This window comes from Vespa mandarinia, chromosome 11, assembly GCF_050613455.1.
Source record: "Vespa mandarinia isolate Hongniang chromosome 11, ASM5061345v1, whole genome shotgun sequence".
NCBI lineage: Eukaryota > Metazoa > Arthropoda > Insecta > Hymenoptera > Vespidae > Vespa > Vespa mandarinia.
In genome coordinates, this window is record NC_140820.1 from 6,946,375 (window position 1) to 6,967,500 (window position 21,126).

Sequence of the window (21,126 nt, forward strand, 5' to 3'; positions counted from 1 at the left end):
AGATATGAAAAGAAAAACAACAAAACAAAAGAAATGAAAGAAAGTTTTTTAAATTTGTTTGAACGTACCTTAATATAAATTTGAGGTTACCTACTGCACGAAAAATTGACAACGCTATCGATCCGAAGAACAACACGTTTTAACATATTGTACATAATATATTATATAAATAGTATGTTCGATGATACTCAGAAGGGATTAATTAATTATTTAATAACTAGTCGTACCAGTTGAAAAAAGTGTTCGAAGAAAGATAAAAAGAGAAAGGCCTTTCGCGTTTTCGCGGATATTCTCAAACATGTGTGTGCGATGAATATGAATGTAATGTATGAATGTGTGTATATACGATGTGAGCGTATGTGTACTTACGTATTTTCTCGAAGGGACGACACACGTTTCAAATTAACGTTTGAACGGAACGTATCGTTGAGCGCCATCTGAACTGTACATATGAAATTATATATAAGAATATACATCGAATATCTATGTACATATGTATTATTTTGCAGGTTGAATAATCTGTGCTAATTACCTTAAAAGTGAAAAAAAAAGAAAAAAAGACAGAGAGAGAAAGAAAGAGAGAGAGAGAGAGAGGGAGAGAGAGAGAGAGATAGGATTATAATAATGGTTTATCGTACTTCTCAAAGCGAGTCCAAAGTTTCGTCGTGAAAAAGTATGAAAATGATAAATACTGTTTCTTCTTCTTCTTCTTCTTCTTCTTCTTCTTCTTCTTCTTCTTCTTCCTCTTCTTTATCGATGTTAAAAGAGTTTTCAGATATGTACTTTACGCTAACGTAATTAATCGGTGAGGATCGAGATTCGACGAACGAATCGAGAAGAACGTATTTATTATTTTTGACAATCATTACCATCGTAATAGTATTGTAAGCATGCGATATAAACCAAACGTTTAGTTTTTCTTCTTCGATGTTTATATATTTATTTTCATTCATAATATTAACGTTAAAAAAAATGTTTTTCTTGTCATATCCAACGTTCGTCTATAGTAAAGATCCTCTCGTACGTTACGTACGATCGTTCATTTTTCCTCGTACTATTTTGAGATTAATTTTGTTCCACGTCGATAAGTTTATCGGTCGATAAGTTTACCAATCAATAAAAAATTTTCTCATTTTAATAAAAAAGTATCAAGCACGTACGATAAACCTTAATGATTTTCACAACGTGCAAATCAATTTTAATGTAAGCTAGCAGAAAATTGAGGATTAATATGTAAAATATAAAAAAAAACTATGTACATATATATATATATATATATACATACACATATTTATGTATATGTATATATATGTATATATATATATATACGGTTACTATAGGATTGTAAGTACCTATGTGACTGTTAGAACGTTGTTACATAAAATATTATACGTAATGATACGAATAAGAAAGGAACAACGATGAACATGTCTTAAAATGTATGAAAATAATATATCGAATTTGAATTGTAAATCCTATTGATTTTCTCTCTTGTATATTGTTTATCTTTACTTTGAATTTCAATCAAAACAGTTCAATTGTATTCCTTTCATAACCGGTAATATTTATAAACGTTGTATTCGTACGATAGCAAGAAAACAAATGTCAATATTTTCACTCGAATAACATTATTATGTAGGTATAACAGGAATCTCTCTTGTTCATTTTATAACGACTTATCATCGAAGAGTAATAGAATATACGTGAAACATTACCGACGATATTCCGATTATCTCGTTATTGTCAGTTATTTATAGATGTGAAAAAGAACAAAAAGAAAAAAAAAAGAATAGAGGTGATAAGAAAAATATCGTAGAAAATAATTTCTTTTATTGATATGGATAGGTCAAACTTATCGATCGAAACGAAAACGTAAGATTGTCTCTTCTTTATCGACGATGAAAAGAAAGGGAAAGAGAAATAAAGAGAAACAAAGAGAACAGAGACAGAAAGAAAGAGAGAGAGAGAGAAAGAGAGAAAGAGTAAAGATTGCGTCAGTCCGAAGCGACGCCAAGCGGCAGTCGGGAAAGTTTCGAGCTCATAAAACAAAGAGAGAGAGAAAGAGAGAAAGAGAGAGAGAAAGAGAGAGAGTATGCAGCAGCAGTATCACATACGACGGTGGTGGGGGAAGGCACATCGAGGGTCGCATATCGCGAGGGGTCGCGTCAAGTTGGCGTGGGTCACCGGCCGCAGTACCGCGCGTCGCTTCGTCTCGTTCGATTCGTTTCCCTTTCGTTCTAGTCGTCTCGTCCTCGCTTTGTGTCGTCTTCTCTCGTTTTACTCCAAAGAGAAGTTAGCAGTCGTCAGTGCAAGGTAGCGCGTTTCGCGACGGAGAACACTTTTCATATAAGAGAAAAAAAATGACGATTACTTGAGGCGTCGGGAAGATTCCGAACAATAGAGGAAAAAGGAAAGAAAACAAAAGAAAAACAAAATAAGGAAAATAGAAAGGGAAAGAAGAACAACACAACCGAAACGAAGTACCATAAAAACATAGAGGTTCGGATCGTTGTCCTTCCTCTATTTTTTTTCTCTCTTTCTCTCTCTCTCTCTCTCTCTTTCTCTTTTTCTTTTTTCCTTTCTCTCTCGTTGAGAAGGAATAGTGGTGGTGGTGGTGGTGGCAGCAGCGAGTCTCGAGGGAAGTACGAAAAGGATGCGGTGCATCGAGTCGTTGGCGTTCCTCGTCCTATGCCTGCTGCGTGAGTACCACATATACATATTATACACAACCTATATATACATATATATATATATACACGCAGACATATATATGCTTGCATATATAGAGGTACGTAACGTACTAACGCACAACATTACGACTACGATTCTTTTTCTCTCCCCCGAGTGAGCGATGCGAGCTCTCTCTCTCTCTCTCTCTCTCTCTCTCTCTTTCTCTCTTTCTGTCTCTCCGACTCTCTCTCTTTCATTCTGCAGTGCAGTGGACGAGCGAGGGGATGAATCACGGGGCTCGAGCGAGGAAAAAATGATCGTGCCGAACGATACTCCTTTTCTACATAGAGATATTGTATTGCACTTTATTCTCTCTCTCTCTCTCTCTCTCTCTTTTTCTAACGAAATGAAGGCTTTAAATCATCCAATATCTCTCTCTCTCTCTCTTTCTCTTTTATCGACTTTCCTATAACCTCACTATTGAGCCAACCTTTTTTCTTCCTCTCATAAATTCCTCGGCCGTCTCCTCTTCCTCCTTCTCATTTTCTCTTTCTTTTCTCTCTCTTTTCTCTCTCTCTCTCTCTCTTTCTCTTTTTCTTTCTCTCTCTTTTTCTCGTTTTCTTTTTCTTTTTCTTTCTTTCTCTTTCTCTCTTTTATGAAGCAACGAAGCGAAGGAAGCTCGTTCTTTGACCATATTAACGCGAGAAAGCTTTTTTTCCTCTTTTTTCTTCTTCCTCTCTGTTTTTTTTTTTTTCTTTCTTCTCTCCACTCGAAGACTCGTTCCCTTTGCTCGTGGTTTTCTTCGCCGGCATCGAGATAATTACGGTTAATTGAAGGCAACCCTGATCGTGAGCGGTCTCTGAAATAATGACGACTTCGAACCGGCTCTTCTTTCTTTTTCTCTTTTTCTCTTTCTCTCTTTCTCTGTCTGTTTGTCCGTTTGTCTTTTTCTTTCTTTCTTTCTTTCTTTCTATCTTACTCTCGTTCGTTCAGCCCTTTCGGGACGACCCAAAACGCCGAAATATTTCGGAACCTCCGAACACGTCGGCCCGGCTGCGTAATTGCTTCGAGAACTCATGTACGTCCGCCATCTTTATATATTTTATATATATATATATATATATATGTATGTATGTTTGTATGTATGTTTGTATGTATATTTGTATGTATGTATGTATGTTTGTATGTATTTTGTATGTATGTTGTATGTTATATGTTTGTATGTATATTTGTATGTATGTTTGTATCTATGTATGTATATTTCGGAAAGAATTTTTTTTATTTATATCTGAGCAATAAACTGAGATATTTCTTTCGTTTTTATAACATTTTAATTTTTAACTATCGAGTATTCTCCCCTCGTGAATTATTTTACGATCGTTTATATTATATCTATGCGATGATCGTATCTTTATCTTTCATCTTTTTTCTTTTGTTTTTTCCTTCTTCTTCTTCTTCTTTTTTTTCTTCTTTATTTTTTTCTTCTTCTTTCTCATCTTTGGTGGTATTCAACGATAAGAATCTTTGAGAGAGTTCAATGTCTTTCTTGAAAATCGATCGGGAAAGGGCTTTTTAAGGAAAGCTTGGAACAAGATGGAAGCTCCCTCTCGAGACACTATTACTAAGTGCCCTATAAATAACGACCAAGACACGCGCCTTTTATTTTGTACTACATATAAAAGGTAGACATATTGGGATTTTCGAAATCGTTCATGTATTTTGAAATATATTTCTGATATAAAACATTTTTTAAATATTTTTGTTTTAATATATAAAACATACGCACACAAAATGTATATATATATATATATATGTACAATGTTAATGTTATTAGATAATATAATTTCCAATTGTGTTTATATATATATATATATATATATATATATATAAAAGAAGATTGGTTTTGAACGTAAAAAAGAAAAATATTACAAAAAATCGTATGAAAATTTAAGATCTCATCATTTTCATGTGCTTGCATTTTTTATTTTATAAAAAAATATATATATACATACATATATACATACAAAAATACGTATTATATAAGACAAATTGTTATTTTTGGAAAGAAAAATAATATGTTATTAATTCATAAAGGAAAATAAACGAAATAATATTTACACATAATAAGATTTTTTATACGTTCGCGTATAGACAATTCTAGTTAAGAAAAAAATGAGAGAGAAAAACGAAAAATAAATAAATAAATAAAGAAATAAAGAAATAAAAGAAAAGTCGTGTAAAAAGAGAATCAAATGTATTTTCTAATTCGCATTAAAACAAAATCATGTAAAACAAAGTTTGTGTAAAAATAAAATTGGATATAATTAATACCTACTACATACACACACACATACACACACAATATGTATAATGTAATCTAAAAATATTGTATCCAAGATCTTGGAATTACTCGGTTCTAAGCAGGAAATCTAATAGAATTCTAGAGAGCTTCCTCCTTTCTCTCTATCTTTCTCTTTCTCTCTCCCTCTCTTTCTCTTTCTTTCCTTTCGTATTCTATTTCGCGTAACTTTCGGACTAAAGTGTGCACACGAGTGGGGATCGACGATCGAAAGGGAACTTGTTTTCGATGCCTCTTATCTCCCTTAGTCTTACTACCATGTTAGATTATCACACGGCTTGTCTACTTTTTTAGGGGGTTGAAAAGGGCTCCAACCCTTTGCGACTTGATTTTCTTTCTTCTTCCTTCTTTTTCTTTTTTTCTTTTCTTTTTCCTTTTATTCTTTTTTCTAACTCCCCTTATGTTATTTTTTGATACACGAACAAATAATAATAATAATAATAATAATAATAATAATAATAATAATAATAATAATAATAATATAATATGTTATTGGTATTAACAATAGTCTTCTTTTGTTAAAATATATATATATATATATATATATATGTATATGTATGTAATGTTTCAATATATTATTTTATCCACATGAAAAGATACAAATTGATATTAATTATGGAATTGACAATAATCGAATATAAAGAAAAATATATAATTTCGTATAAATAACGTATAACGCAATAATTTAATTTTATATTCGATATCTTTAATCAATGACCCGTTATAATATCGATTAGATTATTCGTGCGAAGAATATTCAAATCGATATTTCCGATTAATTAACGGAACTAACAGAATCGTTTCGGAATATTTTTAATAACGATATATAATATTGTATGAGTGATTAATAATTCAACGATAAAATCTAATTATATCTTTCAAATTCTTTAATCTATTACATTAAAATGTCATTGATTATTCACTAGGATAATTCAAAATTGATATTATCGAATAATATAAAATTGACAATAGTCATTTTTGTTAATAAAAATCAACGATCGTTTGACTATATCTTTCATGTTTTTGTTCAATTATATTAAATCGTTGTTGATTATGCATCAAAAAAAGAGTTATAATCGATATTGTCGACGAATAATATAATATTAACAATCGATTAATAACGATCTATTTATTATATTTTTTATTTATAATATTTTTATATATCTATTTACAATATATTCATATTTCTCTCTAATTTTAGATTTTTCAATGAAAAAAATAAACGTATTTTAATTCAATTGATTATTTAAATAAAAATATTAAAATTTATTTATAAGAACAAAATAAAATCTTTTTTGATCGTTCTAAAATAATATTAAATTCCGATATATTTGGAATGCAAGAAGTAGCAATTATCAGTGGCAGCCGGTGTAGGGCACGATTTCCGATGATATCTCAGGTTCGAACGTGCAGGATGCTGTAGTAGTCCACGTTGGTCGAGTTCTCTCTTCAAAGGGAACCGTAAAACCGGTTCGATAGCTATACACATAAAACTCCCTACGTACGTACAGATACAAATACAAAAAACATACACATATATACAGTCAGCTTGTAAAACACAGGCTTCAAGTTGACCTGGCAGAAAAGGGGTAGCTGATAGAGATGGATGGCGAGATCGAGAGGAGGATAGGACGTAGAAAAGATTTTAAAAAGAGAGATAGAGATAGATAGAGAGAGAGAGAGAGAGAAAGAGAAAGAAAGAGAGAGAATATATTACGTAGTAGCATCGAGGCTATGTAATATCCAAAAGACATATCAACCCTTAGCCCTTAACGTCTTACCCCAACTCCTCCCCTTTCTAAACGTTTTAGTATCGGTGGTCCATAGTTACCTTTTTTTTCAGTCCCCCTTTTTCTCCCTTCCACCAACTCCACTTGGCTATTCATCCTGGTCCGGTGGTCCTAATTACACGTCTCGGGTTACGGATGAGAACTACGGTCTTGAAGTTTGGAGAGACGTCTTCTGCCGTGAAAAGGGGTATACACTCTCTCTCTTTCTCTCTCTCTCTCTCTCTCTCTCTCTCTCTCTCTCTCTCTCTCTCGTTACGTGTCGTTATCCTCCTCCTCTACTTCCTCCTCTAGCTCCTCCTTTTATTTTTTTTCTTTTCTTTTATTATTATACAGTGGTTAACACCAAAGCATTGCCTTTTGTCCAAGAGCCAACATGCTTGGCTATTTTATACACCGAATGTTATTCATACATACATACATGGAGTTACTTATGGGTTCCCTTTATCTTTTCTGAGTTTCTCTCAGTCACAATCTGTGAGAGCGTTTTTGAAACCTTTGGGTCTTGCATGTTCTTCTCAGTGTCAAGAAAAGCTGATGGTGATGGTGGTGATGGTAGTGGTGGTAGTGGTGGTAGTGGTGGTAGTGGTGGTGGTGGTAGTGGTGGTGTAGGAAAGAGACGAGAAAAATTGTATTAGCCCTTTGATCCCTCTACTGCTGGTGATGCTGTTGGTGGTGGTGGTGGTGGTGCTGTTGCTGCTGCTACTGCTGCTGATGCTGATGGTAGAACGACTCGAAAGAAAGCGAATAAAGGACCGGCTCCTGCATAATACGGCTATTTACGCATAAAGAACGAAAACGTCCGTGCTTTTCCTTTCGTGCCAGTCTTTCTTTTTGGCACGCGCGTGTTACAAGATTATATAGGGTGTCCCAAGAATTTCGATTAATTTTTGTTCAATGTCGAGATCGTTTAGCTTTGTTGATTTTATTCTGTTACTGGAACATATTTATTCGCGGCTTGTAATAATTTTTAAATGATAAAAAAAAAAATTTCAGACAATAAATTATTTTTAAAAATTTAAATAATAAATCGTTTCGTTTAAATTGAATATATATATATATTTTTTTGTTTTGTTTTGCTTTTCTTTTCTAATATTTAAAAATTTTTTTTTATTTTTTTTATTTTTTTTTTTAATACTTTCACGCGTGAAAAAAGAGATAAAGAAAGAAGAAACAAAATAATGAATTTATGTTTAATTTTATCCAGCCGAAAGGTGGAACACCTTTAATCCTAAAAATTCCTCGTATCCTTCAATACGAGCCTCGCGTATTAAAGGCTTACATGCATGCAAGCTCGCAATCACGATTTACATCGAAATCGTTTTATCCATTTCCAATGTAATACCATCTATGACGCATATCTGGTAATAGCCGGTCGAATCTTCTTTGTTGAGGGATTCCATTCTTTTTCATTTCTGTCTTTCCTCTCCCCAATTCCACTCAATTTTTCTCTCTTTCTCTCTTTTTCTCTTTTTTTTCTTTTTTGTCTTTTTTTTTTTTTTTTCTCAATTTTTTTCCATAATCTTTTAGAACAGTTAAAGATTCGAGACAATAAAAGGAAAAAGAGAAAGAGAGTGAGAGAGAGAGGGGGGGAGAGAGAGAGACAGAGAGAGAGAGAGAGACAGAGAGAGAGAGAGACAGAGAGAGAGAGACAGAGAGAGAGAGAGAGAGACTTGTTATCGCTATCTGCACTTGAACGACGATGGGTAGTTCCTGTCGTTTAGTATATCATTGAGAGCCAGACTATCAACCTTCCGTTGATGTTTTTTTTTTTCTTTTTTTTTTAACATAGGAAAACGCCCTTTACGCCCCTTTCTTTCGTTTACGTGTTCGTCTGTTATTCATTCATTTTTTGTATATCTTCGTTTATGTTTTTATATATATATATTTATATATATATATATGTATATATGTATATATATATATATATATATATATATATATGTATATATGTATGTATGTAATAAATGAATCCTGCAAAACAATCCATTTTTCCTTTCAAGAGTTTTTCAAGAGTTTTTCAAGAGATAATAAATTACGTTCGTTGATTGCTTTGTAATGCTCGTATATTCGTTCTGTAATTTAAAAAATTTTTCTTTATTTTTAACATTTATATTTAATCATCAATTAATATTAATTAATATATTATCAGTATATTTAAATATAAAATTATATCAAATATTTAATATATAATCGATAATAATAACAAATATATACATACAATTGTGGGCATATGTTAAACTATGTTTATTATAGTATTATAATTTTTATATATATATATATATATATATACATAATATTAATATAAATACATATATACATATATATATAAAAATATTATCTATAAAAATAATAATAATATCTATATATAAATACATGTATTATTATAATCTTGATAATAAGTAATAAGAAATATAACAAATTTTTAATTTGTAATAAAAATAATATGTATGTGTGTGTATGTGTGTTGAATTATGTTTATTATAGTATTATCTATATGCTTCTTTTTTTTTTTTTTTTTTTTTTTTTCTTTCTTTTAGTTTTTGTATCATTACTATAATTTTATTTTATTTGCTACTTTATTCTTTTTGCTTAATAATAATTTTAGTTCTTTTAGTTCTTTTAGTTCTTTTAAAAGAAAGCAGAAGAAATACGTCGGCTCTGAAAATGTCCTAATAAAAATGTTTTCATCGTCAACGAGCATCTCACGTTCGAATAGATTTGCTGTTAATACATTTGCTAGCTGGTTTTATATGCTCTCAGATATACATATGCATATACATATATACATATATATATATATCACAAGCGATATAGGGAATCTTTGAAAATCATCGAAGCATCTTATTACATAGAAAAAAAAAAGAATATTCCTTATTCGTGTTCAATCGAAATCCTTTTTCATTATCAACGAATTCGTCCTTTTATACAAAACTCTGAATGCCAGTCGGTGAACCAGTCAATCGACCAGCCAATAAAATGTGTATGCCAACCCCAAAGCAAAAATTTTTCACTTTACCCGTGAATTCATTTCGCCCATCTGATTCTGATTTATTTCTTTCTTCTTTTCTTTTTTTTCTTTCTGTCTTTTTTTTTTCTGTTTTTTTTTTTCTTTTTCTTTTCAGTTTTTTTCTCCTCCTATTTTTTCTTTTTTGTATCCTACTACACAGTTCTCCCATTGAAAAGAACATTTGCTCGTTACATAACGCGTGAGTTCAGCTTTCGAAGGGCATGACGAGAACGACGATGAGTACTTTCTCTCTCTCTCTCTCTCTCTCTCTCTCTCTCTCTCCCACTTCCTCTCCCTCTTTTTCTTTCCCTTCTTCCCTCTAGTCGCCTATCATACGTTCTTTTCAGTGTCATCAGTGTTATTCAGTGAAACACAGAAGGACGAATTTTAAGTTGGTTTAAGTGCTTGATGTTTTTCCAGAGAAATGGAAAAAACAAATTCGTGGTATGATGAAGATAAATATGTATATTTAAATTATGAAAAATATTAATTTCAATTATATATGATAAATTTTGTAAATTGTATCATGTATATATTAATACAAATGAGATATTTAACGATTTACTAATTTATCTTATTGTTAGGTCTATTATCCTTCGCATTATTACATTATTGTCATTATTTTTTATTTTCTTATTTCTCTGTAGATTACTATTCGTTTGATACCATTTAAATTGACTACAATATATTTATTAGTAGATATCATTAAAATTGAAAGAGATATTTAGGTGATTACCTTTATATGGGACTAATATTTAGAATATTATTTTGCTTCTTTTTTTATAAATATATATACATATATAAATGTATATATTTTTTCTTATTATTAATATATATATATATATATATATATATATATATATATTATTTTAGCTTTATATTAATTTTATATTAATACTATCCATATATATATATATATATATATATATATATATGTATATGTAAAGTAAAAATATGTATGTATATTATAAAATAAGAAATGTGTATATATATATTTATGACTAGATATATACAATGATATATACATGCTCGAGAAAGAATAAAATATAAATATCTATTTAAAAATTCTAACGAATATTAATTGCCAAATTAATAGATACATAAAGTTATGTGATTACCGAGAAAGAAATAGAGAGTTTTAGAATAGTCGAAAATGTTTGCCCTCGCATTTCCTACTCAGGCAGAGATTTTCTCACCCTCGGCGAAAATCATTACGGTGTTGGCTCGAGACTTGTCTCGAAGATGAAGAGAGAGAAAGAGAGAGTCAGAGAGAGAGAGAGAGAGAGAGAGAGAGAGAGTGAGAGTGAGAGTGAGAGTGAGAGAGAAAGATATGGAGGGAGAAGTGCATCACATGCACACCTAATCCGTCGTCTCGAGTTTTTTCTCTCGAGCTTTTTTCTCGTCGCCTTTCGTCTTTATATGCGTTCACGAGACAGGACTTTGGTCCCTGCGAGTGGCTGCGCCTACAAAGCTTTCTCTCTCTCCCTCTCTCTCTCTCTCCTCTCTCTCTCTTTTTCTTTCTTTCTTTCTCTTTCTTGGTGTACCAAGATATCCTGATTCTCAACTTGGTTTGTACCTTCTTCAGAGAAGAAAATGAGAGAGAGAGGGAGAGAGAGAGAGAGAGAGAGAGAGAAGGCCCTTGCCTTAGCCCTGAGAGCTCGACGACGCGCTGAAAAAGAAAGAAGGGACACCTCTCAGGACTCGCATTCAGAATCTCTCGTGAAAAACATCAGTGGAAGCGTGAAATTCACGCACTGATGTTCGTAGCGTCTGGAAAGCGGCACTCTGAACACAATTTATAGTTGACGAGACGAAGAGAGAGAGTGAAAGAGAGAAGGAAAGAAAGAAAAATAGAGAGAGAGAGAGAGAGAGAGAGAAATAAAGAGAGAAAAAAAGAAAATATTCATGGATGAAAGATAAAATTTATAGGAATTCTAAAGTCTCTCTCTCTCTCTCTCTTTCTTTCTCTATCTATCTATCTATCTATCTATCTATCTATCTATCTGTTTTCCTCTTACTTTTAAATTTACAATTTTTTTCTTTTTTTTCCTTACCTTCTTATATTTTTTCTTTTTCTCAATTAGTTTAAAAAAAAAAAAAAAGAAACTTTTATCTCTCTCTCTCTCTCTCTCTCTCTAAATACATTTTTGTTATATGTTAACTTTCTAAACGTTGACTATATGAATTTTTTCTTGAAGTATTTAGCATCTATTTCGCTCTCCTTTTTCTCAGCATCCTCAGCTCATTGACCTCATTGACCACGAGTCAAAACGAGATCTTGAACGGCACCCTACCTCGTTGGGCTCAGCAGGTGCGGTAGTGCGGTGTGGTCATTAATCCTTTAAATACGTGATGCCTTCCTTTTTTCAACCGAGATATATCTTTTCACATCTTCTTTCGAGTAAAAAAGAAAGAGCGAGGAGATAGGTGGTGAAGAGTTGTTGAAAAAAAAAAAAAAAAAAAGAATTAAAAGAAAAAAAATGAAAAAGAAATATAGAGAATGTCGTGGTGGTAAATATTATATGTGAAAGAGAGAGAGAGAGAGAGAGAGAGAGAGAGAGTTTCTTAAAAAAAAAATATCTTACAAAACGTCACTTGTGTCAAGGATAATCTTGAAAGGAGACTACCTATCTTTCTCTCTTTCTCTCTCTTACACACACACACACACACATACAAACACACATTCTTACTATGTCTTTCTATTTTTTGTAATAACGTCAAATTGAAGAAAGGTATTTAATCGAGTCGGTTTTATATATAGAAACTACACGTGTATTCTATACATATATATATGATCCAGTTCATTTAGAAAGTTTCGATGTGCGTATGTACATCATACTATGACTTGGTCCTTTCCATGAGGGGATGTTCGTTCTTCAGGAAGAGAAAAGCCAACTGATTAAATATTCTCGGTAGTTGCTTCTCGAAATTCTTACGAGTTTTCTCTCTCTCTCTCTCTCTCTCTCTTTCTTTCTCTCTCTGTATCTCTCTTTCGTATATCATTCCTTGTAAAATTCTATGGCGAATCATCTTTTATGGCTCGTTGGAAAATCTTTTGGTAGTTATCATATTTCTTATCTTCCTCTCTTTTCTTTTGTCTATTTCTCCTTCTACTTCTTCTTTTTCTTTTTCTTTTTCTAATTCTTTCTCATTTTTTGTACTTTTTATTTTAATGAGATAGTCGTTAGTCCAGAGCCACGTGTGCATTCATCACAGAAAAGAAAAGAGAGAGAGAGAAAGAGAAAGAGAAAGAGAGAGAGAGAGAGAGAGAGAGAGAGAGAGAGAAAGAGAGAGAGAAAAGAAAGAAAAGGATTTTTCGAGATTTAACGAGCTAAGTTCCTTTCCTATGGATTTCTACTTCCTTCCTTCCTTCCTTTCTGTATTTCATTCTTTCTTTCTTTTTCCTTTTTGCTTTTTCCTTCTTTTCCTTCTTTTCCTTCGAGAGAGAAAAATAGAGAGAGAGAGAGGGGGGGGTGGAGATCGTTTTGAGTGCACCCCGTGAATAGTAATCGACGTCAGAGATGCGAAGGGACGAAACTCGAGAGTCTCTCTAGCTTTTCCTTCGAGAAAATAGTCCTTCGTTCATTTTTCTTACATTGTTCGTTTAATTCGTTTTATTTTGTCGTGCGGTCTCGTATTTTTTTTTTTTTTTTTTTTTTAGTTACAATATCGGTTTCGAGTTTTATATCATTATGATTTTACTAATGTTATTTTTTTTCCCTTTTTTCGTTCTGTTTTCTTCTCTTCTCTCTCTCTCTCTCTCTCTTTGTTCTTCTTCATTTGTTAAATCATTCCCATATTTATTTGATCGGTATTTTTTTATTACATGCATTTTGATATGCATTTTGTAAAATGAATGGCCGGTAAAAGTGTGTGAATATTTTTGATCATTATAAATAATTAACTCGCCATTATCGCCTCACTTATATTATCTATTGATATATAATTATGATTATTGACCATTTATTTAAAATTTTGATCAAATGTTTGAACAAATATACACTCGATCAATAGCGACCTTGTGAAATCACTTTTTTTTTATTTGATTTTAATAACATTTTCTAAACGCTCGCTTTTGGTATTTGTTTTCTTCTTTTTGTTATTATTAATATTATTTTCTTTTCAGTTTTTAACATTATTCTCTCATTCATTTTAAATATTATTTTCTTATTTATTTAATTCCAACTATATTTTTCTTTTTGTTTTTAATATTATTTTTTTTTCTTTTTGTTCATATTTAGTATTATTTTTTTTTATTTTTAATATTATATCTCTTTTGGGTTTCGTCTTTTATTTTCTTGTCTTTTAATTTTAGTATTACTTTTATCCTCCGTTTTTTCATTACTATCATTCTCGTTACTTTTAGTATTATTTTCTTCTTTACATTTACCCTTAATTTTTCTTCACAATTTTAAATATTCTCCCTATCGTCAATTTTGCCCTTGCCAATCTCTTCTATTTATAATTTTATTTTATTATTTGTTTTTAACTTCCTGCCAATGATTTTGTTTCATTTTAAACTTCCATTCTCCTCGTTTACGTTTGTAGTCGCCATATTCTTTTTTCTCTTTTATCTTAAAAAAAAAAAAAAATAAAAAAAATGAAAATTGCTGTCCTTTTCAATTATCCTGTTTCATTATTCTCCTCGCTATATAATATTTTCTTCGCGTTTCTTTTTTTTTCTTTTTTCTTTTTTCTTCTCTTTTCGATTAAACGTGGCTCAAATTTTGTCGGTTAGACAGGAAACAGATAAGACCAACTTCTCCCGCCCCCCGCCCCCGTCCTTTGATAGATATAGATCCACTCTTCTTGGCTTTTTCCGAAAAAGTTAGATGTTCTCCATCGACGCACACGGTACATGTCTCTCCGTCTCGAAAAATCTTGGGAGGCTTGTGTAAACGTCATAAAGCGTTCGTGGCTGCAGCTGTTGGCGAAGAGAAGCGGAAAGATAGAAAGAAGGGATAGAAAGAGAAAGAGTGAGAAATGGAGATGTTTAGGTTCGAAAGCAATCTCGTGAGTAGGTCGTAAAAGCGGTCGTGTTTACCCCTCCGGCAGGTTTCACGATCGGTAACGAAGACGACTGTGAGCTTAGACACACTTTTTCTTTCTCTCTCTCTCTCTTTCTCTCTCTTTCTCTTTCTTTTCTTCTTTTTTTCCTTTCTTTTTTTTTCTTTTCTTTTTTCCTTCTTCTTCTTCTTTTTGAACTCATTGTACGAATTGCTGTTGTCGTCAAGAAGTTCCGAAAAAAAAGAAAGAAGAAGAGAAAAGAAAAGATGAAATGAAAGAAAAGTTTACTCGTTCTCAGTTACAATGACAAGAAATGATTTCGAACAAGAACTGTGATATTTTAGCTAATTCAATACGAACGAATCGTTTATGAAATAATTTTCATTACTTAGTGTTATGATATTATTCAGGAGAATTAAAAAAAGAAGAAGGAAAGGAATTTTTTTTTCTTCTGTTCCTTTTTTTTTCTTTTTTTTTTAATTATATATATATGTATATTTTTCTTTTTTTTTTTTTGTTATATTAAAAGAGAAAAAATTTCTTTCATTATTATTTAATTTTTCTTTTTCGGGGAGGCGGGTTCAAAACTCTACGAGATAAATATTTCCGGGGAGATTCAGATTATTTTCTTCTCTTTCCCCCCACTGTCACTTTATCTTAACCACACACACCGTGAAATCCTTTGATCCCTTCCGATAGTGATACTTGATTATATCCTCCTATCCAAATGTGGAATTTTCTGTTTTTTAGACGAAAATGTTGATTCGAACGTTGCGTTCTGGTTTCTCTTTTTTTTTTTCTTTCTTCTTTTTCTTTTTGAGTCGTTTTTTTCTGTTTTTTAAGTCGATCCTCAAATTCTTTCTTGTCTTTTTTTCTTTCATGTTAGTGATGATCTTATCGACTTCGAGGAAAACGTAAAATAAAGATGAAAAACTTTGGGTAATGACTTTTATGATATTATTACAATGTTTGTAAATAATCATTATTGGTATGTCAAAAATAGACAGAACTCGTATTAAATAATTACAATGATTTAAAAAAGAAATTCTAATCATTGCATTATTATGAATTATTTTAATCGTTTGTTCTTCTCTCTAATTCAATTCGTTCTTGTTTTTAATACGATAACTGCAAAAAAATTGTATATGCAATTATTTAAGATACGAATTGTTCTAAGAATAAATTTTTTCATTTAAAATATGTCTTGTTTATACTTTTTAATACATATATATGATAACTTTTAATATCATTTCTTACATGTAGAAATATCTTTCTGTCGTATGTTACGCAAGAAATATATTCTATTTTATATTTGTCAAGTTATCTTTAAATAATAATTATATTTGTTATAAGATGATCTTAAGAAAATGAAATTATTATTAAAAACAAAAAAATAAATAAATCAATTAATAAAAAATAACAGGAAATAATTATAAGCTAAACACAAAACGAATATAATGTTTTAACGAAAATATCAAACATTTTAATCGTTTTTGAGGAGATATTTGATAATTAAAAAATTTTTAATGTTTTTATATTGAGAATATAAATTTGTCAAAAATATTTATATACGCATGCATTTATCTGAATATAATTTTATTATTGAACTATTTCCTTTTAGCTCGTTTATTAATTAATTAATAAAAATCTCGAAGACGAAAATTTTAAAGAAAAAGAAAAAAGTAATATTTTTATAAACAATTGAGAAAAATAATAAAGTTTAAATGGTTGTTAAAACATTCTCTCTCTATGTATATAGATAGATTTTTATATGAATAGGTTATATTTTGCTAAAAAGAAAAAAATAATATTTTTATAAACAATTGAGAAAAGTAATAAAGTTTAAATGGTTGTTAAAACATTCTCTCTCTATATACATAGATAGATTTTTATATAAATAGGTTATATTTTACTGTCTAACACGATGTTATATTTTGTTATGTATAGATATTATATATGTTAGTTATAATAAAAGAAAAAGAAAATATTTTAAAAAAATAACAGTACTTTTTTCTACATTTTATTACTTGCAAATTGCGATAGATATTAATAGACCAATATATTGTCTCTTTTAATTCATTTTTAATTAATTTCTTTAAATCCGTCATTTTTCGAAATAACAAATTTAATTACTTTAAACGATTATAGGACTGTTAACAAATATTTGTGAAATAAATTTCTTTTTTCTTTTTCTTTTTTTTTTTTTTTCGAAAAATTAAGTTAATTAAGTCTATTGATTGATCATCAATAGTCTTTTTATTATTATATGCACTATACTTCCTTATTTATAAATTACGGTTTTTCATATTCGGTATCTTATAAAAAAAAAAAAAAATAGCGTCATATAAAAATACACATATGTTCGTCTAGACGAGAAAAATGATTGTCAATTAAATTAAAAAAAAGAAAAGAAAAAGAAAGAAACAATCAAACAAATATAGGAAGGACAATCGTTGAAGAGTGGCATCGAACAAATTTAAACTTTTCTCCCTTTTGGCTACTCGGCACGTGCAGAAAGTGATTAATTTTAGTTTTTACGAGAATGAAAGAGAGAAAGAGAGAGAGAGAGAGAGAGAGAGAGAGAGAGAGAGAGAGAGAAAAGAGTCGATAATAATCGTTTATAGCATCGAACGCCGGACCTCTACTCCAATTATTTGTTGCGAACCCGTACCGAAGGCTTTGAATTAATTTCGTTTCCTGCCACTTGATACCTACTTTGGCTATAACACAATTATCCGAAAGTGACGATCAAATTATCTTGCATGATCGATCAAACGATATTATTTAACATTAAATACAATATCTTTCGTATCATTTCTATAATATTAACGTGAAAATTATTCTTTTCTTTCTTTTGTTTTTTTTTTTTTTCACTTGAAAATTTCGTTTACTTTTTGTAACCGCAAAAGATGTGTATTATAATTTATTGTACGATAAATATTACTTTGATGTTTCTTATTTTTTCCTTTTTATTATTTGGATCTTCTTTTTTATTTTTATTTTTATTTTTATTTTTATTTATTTATTTTTTTTAAATAAGCAAAAGATATATTATATTTTCTAAGAAAAAGAGTTCAATATAATTATTACTCATAGTATAATATAATTATTAATAGAATAATATAATTATTATTTATAGTGTATTTTAAATAGTTCAATGATCATAATAAATATAATAGAGTTATTTCTTTTTCTATTTATTTATAATAACGTATAACAAATATAATTCTTTTTTTTGTCCCTTAATTTTTCAATAATTATTTTTATAAATAAAGATGATTCATATCTTCTTACATAGATATATGTTATTACATAAATCATTTACTGGAAAATTTTATTTTTATACAAATAAAAAGAGTTTATCGATACAATTATTATTGTCTTTTATTTTTTTTTTTTAATTTATACTTTAAAAATCATTTAATGATTGACGATTTTTAAAAGAATTTCTTTCGTATCTTTCAATTGACACAAGGATCTTTTTCTTCCTCAAGATTTTATCCTGTATAAATAGAGTAATCTAAATAAACATAAACGTATCTATAAAAGGGAGAATTGTTAAAATCATTTTAGATATTTTTTTATTAAATTTCCTTAAATATTTTTTATTACACTTCTTATTCACACGTTTAACTTTCTTTCTTTTCTAGGTACGCATTTATTTAATTTAAATAATGATGTTACAAGATATGTATCGAGTATAGAAAAAGTATTATTTTAACGAATACATTGAATAATATAATTTGCAATAATATTCGTACGTCATAGAAACGATAATTATTATAAATAATGATTATTATGAACAAAGTCTTTGGAATAATGTTAATTATTTAATTTACGTAGTTTAAACCATGATAGATCCTTATTTTTTTTTCTTCTTTTTTTTTCTTTTTTTTTTTTTTTTTTTTTTTTTTTATAGGTATATTTAGTACACGTTCTACAATTACTTACTTTATATATTTATAGTATTTGGTATATAGTATATAGTTCTTATATTCAGAAATAAAGGAAACATTCGGGTGTTAAAATTTAAGCATACGTTATGCAATTTGTTAATTCTACAATTACTTCACATATTTATATGTTACAATTGCTTCATATATTTAATTCATATATTTTTAATATTAAATATCATACAGCATATCGTTTATATTCAATAATACAAGGAAACATTATTCTGGTAGAATTTAAGCAACCGCTATGCATTTTGTTAATTCTAAATACATAATAGATTTATGTATATATACATAGATTTCTATATGCATGGATCTACTATATACGTATATACATACAGATTTCTACATATATACACACATAGATTTCTATGTCATAGACGCGTAGATAAATTTCACTCAGCTTGTTGGTATCAGACAAAGCCAACAAATTTCTCGATTGCAGTACTTTGCTTTCCATCATAGAAACTTACTAATTAATTAATCTTTAGATGAATATGTTTACTTAAAATGAGATTGAACCAATTCGTACAATAGTAAGAGAGAGAGAGAGAGAGAGAGAGAGAGGGAGAGAGAGAGAGAGAGAGAGAGAGAGAGAGAGAGAAAGGGAATGGGAATATGATAGAATGAGATAGACAGATACATTTATCAGAAAGAGAAGGAAGGAGAGGGAGAGAGAGAGGGAGAAATAGAAATAGAGAGAGATAGAGATGGATAGACTGAATATGATGGAATGAGATAGACAGACGCATCTTCCGCACGCGTAGAAACAACGATCGATTTTCACTCGAGTGCTTGGACAAATTAATCTGCCCTGGTAGAGCTCCTGTTGTTGATAAAACTGGCCGGTGGATCGAGTGGACGATGTAACAACTACTGGATCCAGCAATGGCATCAGTAATAGCACATCCCTTTTGCGTCCAACGAGTTCACGTCGCAAGAGAACTAGCGATTGTCGTTATTGGAAGAGAATGAGGTGGGGATGGTGGGTGGGATTCGGGAAGCTGGAAGGAGAGAGATAAAAAAGAGAAATAAATGTGTGTACGTTGTAGGTATATATACAGGGTGAGCTATTGAAAGTTTGCATCTATTATAAAATATTTTCAATGGTGCGAAAAAAAAAAATACGTATATAAAAGATCGTTCGATTTAATTAGAGGATCGATACATTTTCTTCGAATTCGTCTTTTTCGAAATTTCAAGATTATCCGGATATTATTTATTTATTTTTATTTTTTTATTTTTTTATTTTTTTATTTTTTTTTTTATAGATCAATATATCCTTATCATCGCAATCTTGTATTGTGATTTATACAAAGGTGTGTTTAATGATACAAATTTGTCGACCTTTGGACGACCTTGAACAAATAATAAAAAGGTTTAGAAAAGAAGGAAAGACGAGAGAGTTTAAAATTAATAAAATTAATATTTTCTTAATCGAACAATTTCTTTCATCGACATTTTGTCGTATCATCGAAGCCGACAATAAATATTTCAAAATGCACGAATAAATATTTCGAGATGAAACACCTTATATATATATATATATATATATATATATATATATATATATATATAGTTACAAGTTTTTCTCTTTTTTCTCCCCCTCTCCAGTACCTACGGCTTTGTCCGTGTAATCGGTTCGTTTAATTCGCACAAGGGACCCTTTAATTGGTGTATTCTATTGTCATTCTTTTTTTTTTGTCCTTTTTTTTTTTTCTTCTGAATCTGAATCGTTTGTATTCTCTTCTACGAATAAAAAAATGCAAGGTTTTGATTTCGATTGGTGGTATATATAAAAATAACAAAAGAATTATTAGATTTTTCTTTGTACAAATTCAATAGAACGTTAAAATGAAGCAATGAATTCGTTTATTTACGTCTTTCTCTTTCTCTCTCTCTTTCTCTCTCTCTCTCTCTCTCTCTCTCTCTCTCTCTCTCTCTTTCTCTCTCTCGTTTTTTCTTCTTTTTTCTTCATTTTTTTTTCTTTTTTTTTTTTTTTTTTTTTTTTTTAATGCATCCGTTAGAATGCATTACAAATATTTGCCGAGCTATCGGTAAATTGCATTTAATCTCTTGGGAAATACATACGTCTGCGGTTGTGTATATGTATTATAGAAGAAACGACGAGATTAAAATTCGAAATGTTAAAAAGATTTTATTTCTACTTGGAAAACTCGAGTTCTGATTATTGCGATGAACCTGACCAAATGTATCAAAGGAAAGCTTATTTCCGATAGCAGATTTATATCAAAGGATAATCCCCGGTGATAACGCGCTTTTTATTAATTACCTATTAAGCTAATTAACTTTCTCCCGTCTGACGAGATGATTTTTTAC

The 21,126-nt window shown here is 30.0% G+C and overlaps 1 protein-coding gene and 1 long non-coding RNA gene across 3 annotated transcripts in view; one reads left to right on the plus strand and one right to left on the minus strand.

Annotated features, from left to right (window-relative positions):
* LOC118450409 (uncharacterized) overlaps positions 1-341 on the minus strand; it is a 71,106-nt gene extending 70,765 nt beyond the window's left edge. For both annotated transcript variants that reach the window (XR_014982685.1, XR_004840707.2), the window contains exon 1: positions 69-341. This is a non-coding gene — a long non-coding RNA (uncharacterized LOC118450409). The remainder of the gene's footprint in view (positions 1-68) is intronic.
* Positions 342-2,159: 1,818 nt separating this feature from the next.
* The window catches only part of LOC118450412 (inactive tyrosine-protein kinase 7), a 71,734-nt gene continuing 52,767 nt past the window's right edge, over positions 2,160-21,126 (plus strand). The window contains exon 1 of the mRNA XM_035886174.2: positions 2,160-2,699. Coding sequence (XP_035742067.1) covers positions 2,654-2,699 — 46 coding nt within the window. The 5' untranslated portion in view covers positions 2,160-2,653. The remainder of the gene's footprint in view (positions 2,700-21,126) is intronic.